The sequence below is a fragment of the Apodemus sylvaticus genome, chromosome X (genome assembly GCF_947179515.1).
Source record: "Apodemus sylvaticus chromosome X, mApoSyl1.1, whole genome shotgun sequence".
In the NCBI taxonomy this organism is placed as follows: domain Eukaryota; kingdom Metazoa; phylum Chordata; class Mammalia; order Rodentia; family Muridae; genus Apodemus; species Apodemus sylvaticus.
Genome location: NC_067495.1, coordinates 117108212 through 117117824, shown reverse-complemented (window position 1 = coordinate 117117824; position 9613 = coordinate 117108212). Strand labels below are relative to the sequence as shown.

Sequence of the window (9613 nt, the reverse complement as noted above, 5' to 3'; positions counted from 1 at the left end):
AGCATTTCAGTTCACAGGTCAGCAATGGCGGCTCAATCCACTCCCAGTCACTTCAGGGATCCACCAGCCGTCCGTTTGGTCGTCTAGATAGCGAACAGGAATCAGCAGTGGTGGCCCTATCTACCCGAGCCCTCCAGGCCTCGGCCTAGGCACCAGTCAGCAGGAGGCACCAGGACTGAAGTCAGGAGAAGGTTTTGTCTGTGCCTCTCTCAGTGAAGCAAAGATCAGGGAAGACCAGAGACTCACGGCCATTGCAGTGACAGTTAGCTCTATAGGCAAGCCTAGCTAAGCCTCCATCATCACTGTCCCTGGAGTCTTTTTCTACTTCCTCCAAAGGTTCCTTGTCCTCCACCAATCTTCTCTCAGTCTGCGTTTGCCTCAGCACACATCTTGCCTCATCTGACATCACTCTGCCAAGCCTCCCAAATTCACAGAAGCAGTGGGAAACTGCAGCACACCACCAGGTGGTTTTCAGCCCCTTTCTCTCTATGGAGTCCCGACAAACAGAGCTCGACTGTGCCCTGTAAGGCAGACCAGCACGTGCCTGTCCTTACGGATCCTTCACCACAGGTCCTTTCATGTGCTTGCTTCACCGGGACATCCTTCCTCTAGTGTCTGCTTCAGCTGAATGTTTCTTCACAAGTCTGCCTTAGTTTTTCACCGGGTCAACTTCAGGAAAACACTCCATCATGGTTTGCCCCAGCCAAACACCATCCAATACATCTGACATTCCAAAGAACCCTTAAGTTTTCACTTCAGGTAATCATACTTATCTACTTCAGGTAATCATACTTATCTAAGGATATAAATATATGATGTATAATGTAGCTCTGAATTATGCTAGTCTTTCAAAATGACAGTAGTAGCTTCTCTTCTAAGATTCATGATCTCAGGAGCCCTGCTGTATCAACCAGGATTCTTGTAGTAGGGATATTTTCCCTTTAGTTGAGTGTGCCCTAATAGGCCAAATCAACAGCTGGTGACTTTCACCAACATGTGTCGCTTCTTACACCTCTATGCATATTTCGTGCTGGTCATTATTGTGATCCAGACCTATGTCATCATTGATACACTGCTCCCCCCCACACACAGCCTTGGCAGTGTGCATAGCAATTTCTTGTAGCATGCCAGCTAGACCCACAGGGAGGGTGCTTTCAGGATATATTCAGCTGCTGTAGAGTGTCTTCAGAAACAGGGGGTAACCAATAGGTGCATACATTGTCAGTATTTGGGGAGTTCTTTGAACCACTCTCAGCACTCATTCAAAAGGAGATTTGCAAACGTCCTCCCCTGAAGGGCTGGACAGATACCTGCATGGTTCTGGGGTCTACTGTTCTGGCACAGGACCCAGGTAAGCTTTCACATGGGACACCCACACACACCTGCACATACCAGTGCAGACACATGCACATGCGTGCACATCACTTCTAAAAAATGTTAACAAATGAAAACTTCCCGATTAGCAATTAACTGAATTCTTATCTTCAATTACATACTTTCTTTTTCTGTATTCCGCTCTGGAAAAATTACATTGAAATTCCCATAAGTTCATCCAGGTTTTCCATTAATGTTTATTCTAGAAATTCTTTCCAACTTTTCATGATTTTCATCACAGTATTATAGCCTATGCTTAATCAATTGTAATTGTTAAATATACTTTTATTTTTAACTGATTTTTAAGATATTCAAAATATTGATTCTGTAATATTGAATGCAGTGTATATATGTGTGATATATACATATATACACATATACATCAGATTCAGAACACACTTTGGAAATGTCATGTTACCCACACAGAGCCTTTCATAAACTGCCAAGTATTCAAATATACCATAGTGATGGCTTGTAAAATCAAAATGGCTTTCTGTCTGTCTATCTACCTGACTCTTCCTCTGTCTCCTCCCTGTCTCCCTGTATCTGTTCCCTGCATCTATGTCTCTCTGCATCTGTGTCTCTCTGTGTGTCTGTCTCTGTCTCTCTGGTTGTTGTAGTTGCTGCTGATGATTGGGATCTGTATGTTTATATGATTTTTTTGGTTTTTTTGGATACAGGATCTCATGTAGCTCAGGCTAACCTGTAGCTTCCTGTTTATCTATAGAAGACTTCTGTTTGGTGCTTTAGTTGCCTGTAAGTTGCTACTGTAAGCAAGCCCACACCTCTGCTCCTGTTTGTTACTCCAATTAAACCAATCACATCATCGAACTAGACTCGATATAGTAAGGCTATATCAAGTCTTGTCATGTACTCCAACACTGAACACTCCATCGGCTTCTGTCTGCCCAAGGTGTTGGAACACTTAGAAGACAGCTTGTGCCATGTGGCTTTGCATGCCCTCAGCATATGCTCTCTACAAAGGTATTAGGGTTCAGGGTGCAATTGTCTATAACAATTCTAGTTCTTCAGTGACCCTACTGCATCAAGTGTGATGGGACAGTGTTCTAAACAGCCTACTGCTAGGTAGGAAAGACAAGGCAGTCTGGGAAGATAGCTCATTTGGTAAAGTGTACAAGCCTGAAGAGCTGAGTTCGAGTCCCATACCCTCCCCAATTGCAGACTTTCTTATGCTCATCTGCCACTTCGGCACTGATGGCATCAAGTCCCACACGTTCCTAGGAGTTGCTGACCAGTGCTAGTCTAGCCTGCTTCGTGACCTCTCAAAGGTTATGGTAGAGTTCCTGAAGGTGCCTGTATATACACATGTCCGCGTACATGAACACATGGATCTGTACATAATCACCTCTTTAAAAGACAGTATACATAAAAGGTGACTCTTAACGCTCGCTTAGCCATATAAAGTCATATGGAGAATTTTATAACATAGACTCAAAGGAATCCCACCACACAACAGATCATGCTAATGGGTTGTAACCCATCTTAATGGTAGTTAGCAGTGCTAAACAGTGTAAATCACCCCAGTTTCCCAGCAGATGTGTATGTGTGTGTGTGTGTGTGTGTGTGTGTGTGTGTGTCTGCGCTAGGTCTTCAGAGCAGCCAGCACCCTCTATATGTACTCTTTTCAATATCTTACAGCTATCCTGTGATCATATTTCCTTTATTTCTGCCAAGCACCAGCTTCCAGATGTAGAATAGCAGAACAAGAGGTGTCCACCAACATTTCTCACCAGACCCCTGAGCTCCTGGGAAAACTGTTCTTACTCCCTGAAAATTCGTTGGAACAGTTCAGCATATTCCCTGCTCTGGGAAGATACTTCCCCAAGGCCAGAGTAATCAGCAGGCCCACAGCCTAGAAGCCCAATTTTACACCCCCACATTCCCACGGCTTGTACCCTTCTTGAAAGTACACTCTGCTCATTGCAACCCCAATCTGCTGTTACTGGTTGTATCTGAAAGATGCTCAAGCCACAATAAATGGCATTGAGAAGGCAGGCTAGTCAGGCTGGCTGTGACTGACTAGATACATTGTAATGTGGCCTAGGCCAGAAGAGAACACTTCCAGGTCATGGGTCAAAGCTTTTGTTCTTAATGCTGAACGAAGGAAGAGGTTAAGCCCAGAATCTCCAGAAGCAGGAGCGCTGTCAACAGCATCCACGCTATGGAACCTCAAGAAGTCACCCAGTCGTCTCATCTGAGAGATGATCAAATTAAAGAAAGCAATGGTGAGGATGGGGATGGGACAGATGCTCTAATTATCTCTCTCATTTTGCAGACTAAGAGACACATGCTTGCAGGCTCCGTCTGTAGTCCTTCTTTGTCCCTCCCCACTTGCCCTGGACTCTGATTCCCAGATCATTCTCTTCTTGTTTCCTCCTTTCAGAAGCAACAGCATGGATAGTCTTACAGGATATGAAGGAAAGAGAGGAGAAAGAAGGTGTCCAGTGCTACCCTGTGTTGGAGGCCATAGCTGCAGAAGGAGAAGGTGCAGATGAAGAAGAATCCAGAGAGGAAACTCCTGCTGGCAATTCGGCCTCCGTAGATGGCAGAAGCTATGATGATGTGACCAGCAGCAGTGGCCAGGATGACGGTCAACTAGAGGAGCCAATCCCCGGGGGCATGAAGGGCCGTCGGGTTCTCCCACGTCCACCAGGACAGCTGCCCCGCAACCGCTACAGGTTCACTGAATTCCAGCTCCAGGAGTTGGAGCGCATTTTCGAACGCAATCACTATCCCAGTGCTGCTGCCCGGTAAGAACGTTGTCAGGCTTGTACTTGGGAGCACCAAATGCTCCCGAGAGGCATCCGGATGGTTCTTTCCCTCCTGAAATAGAATCTACCTGCAGGCTATAGACTCCCACACCCTAGTCTTTTGCACTTGGGTTTTGGGATGAGGTGGGGGAGGCAAAACAGGAATGAAGATATTTTCATGCAGTATTTAAATGAATCAACGAATGGTTTGAATGGGGGTGTAAAGTCTGAAGGTGGCTGAGGAAATACAGGATGGTCTTTGTTTAAAATATGATTGTACATCGCGTAGCTTTTGCATTACATTATATTTTTCTAAGTGCCTTGAAACATTTTTCTTCCTCACTGATTGTATTGTTGATTGTTGATTATTTTGCAGGATTGGATAGGGTGTATTTTTCCCCCTTAAAATTTCTATTCAAGGAAAAGAAAACTGTTCCTAAAAGCAAGATAGAGTCCTGGGCATGGTGACTTGTAGCCTGAGCAACAGAAGTGAGGAGAGAGGCTCACTGCAAATTCCAGGACATCTTGATCTATAGCCCTGATCTGTCAGCCAATCCATCAACCAACCAGCCAGCCAGCCAGCCAGCCAGCCAACCAACCAGCCAAGCTGGTTGGACCCAATCAAAGCTGTTGGTGGTAGTCCTTGTTTGTAATCATACCACTTGGACACCTGGGAGGTGGCAGAATGAGGGTGAGAAGGTCCCTGACAGCTACAATAGCTCTCGGAGGCCTGTGCCACAGGACACCTCAAGCAAAAGGAAGCTTCTCTAGAGCTGGGATTGCCAGAGGGCAACCCCACTGCATGTTTTTCCTCCTCCACTCTCCCTTTTCACCCTCCTCCCTTCTCCTACCTCACCCCTCTCCTTCCTTTCTCCCCACCCTCCCCTTGTTATCTCTCAGTCCTCCTCCTTTGCTGATAGAGGAACTCACTCCACAGCCCAGATTGGTCTGAAACTTTCAGGGAGCCTCATTCTGGTAGTCCAGACCTGCGCCTCTGCCAGCCTTGTGAGATCTTTGACACCATTTTGTGCCTGCTGTGGTATTATTATTTTGTGGTTTACTATTTAGGATTCAGTCAATGGGTTTGGATATTTTTGCATGATAGTGAAACATTAGAAATTCCCATGTACTTTCTATTAATCCATTTCCTTACATTTGAATTTGGCTTTCCAGCCCAACAAAGTTCCTAAAACCTTCTTTCGTCTGTGTATTTTTGTTCACAGCTTTTTGTTTTCTTTTCTTTTTGTGGGCAGTGTCCCAGGCACCGCCACCTGCTGGTGTCAGTAACATTTCTTGTAATGTTTTCTGTTTCGCTGATTTTCAAGTTGTTTCTGGGTGTCTCTGGGACATACTCAGTTTTTCACATTTCAATCTATAGCAGATTGAAAAAAAGAAAAAATTGTTGGTAGAAATACCAATACCTTTTAAAAGCGTCAAAATCCTCAAGGTGAATGTCACAGAAGGGAAATGGTGCTAAACATTTAAAAAGAAGATATAAAGTGCCCTTCTTATTTTTATTGTATCCATGAGGCCAAATACTGAACATTTTCATCTTTTGCCCACAGAAGGGAGCTCGCGAGATGGATAGGTGTGACAGAATCCAGAGTGGAGGTCAGTAACTAGAAAAAAATATAGGCCTTCTAGAACTTGCTTCAGGTTATGAATACCTTTGCCCAGTGGATGAAATTGTATTGTATTTTTTTTTAATTTTATTTTGTTCTGAGGCATGGTCTCTCTACATAGCCCTGGCTGTCCTGAAACTTATTATGAGACTATGCTAGCCTCAAGTACACAGAGATCCACCTGCCTCTGCTGAGATTAAAGACATGTGCTAGCGTGCCTGGCTGGGAAATAAATTTTGAACTTTGTGGGGTTTATACATGGAAAATGGAACAAGAAAGTTCCACAATACTAAAATGTCTCACTTTCAGTGGGAGCATGACTTCCTAAATGTAAAAAGTAAATATATAGTATTGAACCGTATGGAGTTCATAACCCCCTGGGGACTACAGACACAATCTGGATTATAGTTAGTTAAATGTATTAAAGTTGCTAGCAGGAGAACAGTCTCTGAGCCAAACTTGACTTAGCCCCAGTGAAACTGGGTGCGGGAAAATTTTTAAAAGGGAAATCACAAGAAGACCTTGAGTATCTTGCATAGGCAGCCAAGAACTGTTCTGCTTTGACAGGATTAAGTGGTTAAGAACGCCTAAAAATAGTCCTTGAATGTCTGCACAAGCCTATTATAGAAGAAAAATGCAGTTAGTCATATCATAACAACATAGATGGTCCTAGCTGTACATTTTTGGGTGGAGGGGTCACTGAGTCAGGATTACTGGGAACTTATTTTCCAGGGACTGGATAGAGTCAGAAACAAATGACTGGTGGGTACCAAGATGGATGCCTAACACAAAAAGGAGGGTTTTTTTTAGTCATCACAGAACTTGTTTTATTCCTTAAACATAAGGAGACTCTATTTTATTATGCATTTATGAATAGATTATTAATACATGTGCTAAATCACAGAATAAATATTCATTATACATACAAAGAGTTGTACAAATTATATAGATACATAGAGGATATATGAGCCATTCAAATTAGTGCAGCTTAGGTGATAATGAATTATTTTGAATAATAAACTATTCTAAAACTCTATACTCATGGAGGGAGTTTATAAACATTCAGAACTTGGAGTGCCCCTCATGAAATTAGAGCAAGAAAGAAGGTTCTTTCACTGGTGTATAAACTTATATGATCGGTTCTTCAGTTATGATCCTGACTGTTCAAGACACTAAGACAACTGCTTTGTCTCTTTCATTGTAGAACTGGTTTAAGAGTAGGAGAGCCAAATACCGGAAATGCCTGAGGATGTAAATGCTCTGACGTGCTCCTCATGGGGTTCCCTGCAGCTGCACCTTCCCCTACAGATTGCGGAGGAGCGCTAGAGAAACACCTTTGCCCAGGAGACAGAAGCAGAGGAGATTTTGTTGCCACCAATGCATTATTTCTCTCTCTCTCTCTCTCTCTCTCTCTCTCTCTCTCTCTCTCTCTCTCTCTCTCTCTCTCTCTCTCTCCCTCTCTCTCATCTATCCCATCCTTATCTCCTTAGCTCTTTTATTTGCAATAAAGTGGTGAAATCTCAATATATTCGCTTCATGAGGTTTTGGGGATTGTTAGTATGATATGTGTGTAAATTGTCAAGAAATTGCCATTTAAAAAGAATGACAAAGTTCTCTTCCACAAGGTGATACCACGAGCATATCGCAGACACATCTCAAGTATGAGAGTGTGTTACCTCTGACCACGTAGTCCCCTCTACCCACCTCCTGCTCATAATAGATCTGTTCTCTCTCTTTCTTTCTCTCTCTCTCTCTCTCTCTCTCTCTCTCTCTCTCTCTCTGGAAACATTGGAGAAAACAATGCTTAAGTGTGTGTATGTGGAGGGGGGCAGGGGAAGGATGTGGGAATCTTACTTTTAGGTACAACACAGAAATTAAGAAAATTAACCCAACATCCTTTGAAGCTGCACTGAAGGAGGAAGCATCACCTATTGAGTACATTCACATTGTTTTGGATGTACAATCTCAACATATTCACATAAAGTCAGTCAGTGAACCTTTTGTGTATATGTGCCCAAATACATGTTCATATAGAAAGTATACATAGGCTAGAAGGTGTGTGTGTATCTGTGTGTGTGTGTGTGTGTGCATGTGTGTACATGTGCCTGTGTGTGTGCGTGTGCATGTGTATGTATGTGTGTGTATGTGTGTGTGTGTGTGTGTGTGTTCATGTCAGAGAACCTTAGATGCTGTTCCTCAAGTGCCATCCACTTGTCTTTTGTGGCAGGGTCAGTCACTGAACGGAAACTCACCAAGTGATCTAGACTGGGTGGTCAGGAACCGGGCTTTCCCACCTCCCCAGCTCTGTGATTGCAAGGACATGCCATTGCTCCTGGCTTTTAAGCATGGCTGCGGGGGACTGACCTCATGTTCCTGTGTGTCCCCACACTTTGCAAGACAAACACTTTGCAAACTGAACTGTCTTCTCAGCCCCTGTAGACATGATGATCACATGTAAAAGAGATCAGTTCTTATGGTCAGATAATGAACAGGGGCTTCATTTTCTAGTATCAGATTATGTTAATGCTGAGCATGTGCCTGTGGCTTGGATTTCTGCTGTCTACCAAGGCTATAAATTAGACAAGCTCAGTGAATGATCCAGGTCCTATTTTATGATCCGTGACAACAGAAATCATCAGTAGCCCCAGGGGTCCAGTCTCTGCCACCTCCAGAGGAAATTAACTTTCTGTTGCCTGCTCCTGTTGAAATTTGGACTCCCTGGGTGCCTGCTGGTCTCCCTAGCTGACATTATTAGGTATGGGGATTCCTCCATTGCCTAAGGAGCTATAGAATCTATTTGCATTAAACCATTAATTTTTCTTCTGCTTTTCTATAAATACTTTCTGAGGATGGACTTCTATGGTTGCCTATTAATATAATTTAACCTTGAAGCAGCACTTGGATAGCATGAGTCCCAAGATTGTAATTAATTGTTTTCTTGTTTTCTCTAGTTACCTTTTATAAAATGGTCCTTGGCCCCTTTGGTGAGGTACAGTGTTTTCACTTCAACAATATTAAGTTGGTAACATTATAGGGGGAAGTTGTGATTTTAAACAACTGGAAGGAAGGATAATAGATAAAATAATATTGTTACATATGTAAAGGGTGCTAAAAGCATAGCTCTAAACTAATGTTCACTTCTGTCTTGTTTCTACTGGGAGTTTGCTAGTGTCGTGGGTTCTTGAGGTAAGGAATAAGCCTGCCCCTTGGCAGGCCTAGTACTGGATAGCTATGGTCTCAGTGCAAGTCATTGAAATATTCATTTTGTCAAAGTTGTTTTATGATTTTCATACCAAATTTTTGAATGTTCTTAAAATCAAGGAGAAGCATTTTTTGAATTGTACCCACGGGGAATCCAAGTTTACATTGACTTCAGTTTAAATACATATTTTGCTACCTTTTAGTACTTAATTTTGTATTCCATCCTTGAGAGTTGAATATCAGCCCATCTGTATGTCTATTTGGCTGTGAAAGCAGATTATTTCTCTTTGAAATTATTCTCTGGAGCATTGTAGAGTTCTGAGCCTGCCTAGGAACCACGCCCACTAGACTCCAGGCTGTGGAATCTCTCACATGCTCATTTAGATGACCACATGATCTTACCTGACTGCGCATAACTTTGTTTCTTCAGTATATTCTAATTATTGCTAATTATCTTCCAGAAGGAGCACTAGGGGGTGGGGGTATAGCAGACATAACTGTGACTAAAAACAAATCTCCTAGCTCATAAAAAGAAAACCACCAGACTTCAGTATGATTTCTGTATTTTGTTTTCTGAGGCAGGTACTAATATACCCCATGCTGGTCTTCAGTTTTCTATGTAGTCAAGGATGAGCTTGAACCTCT

The 9613-nt window shown here is 43.0% G+C and overlaps 1 protein-coding gene across 1 annotated transcript; it reads left to right on the top strand.

The window, feature by feature from the left end:
- The first annotated feature begins 2666 nt into the window (after nt 1–2666).
- Nucleotides 2667–7022, top strand: LOC127675824 (rhox homeobox family member 2-like). Its single transcript, XM_052171948.1, has 5 exons — nt 2667–2690; nt 3500–3620; nt 3779–4145; nt 5711–5756; nt 6972–7022. The coding sequence occupies exons 1-5, from the start codon at nt 2667–2669 to the stop codon at nt 7020–7022; spliced, it is 609 nt and encodes a 202-aa protein (XP_052027908.1).
- Nucleotides 7023–9613: the final 2591 nt, after the last annotated feature.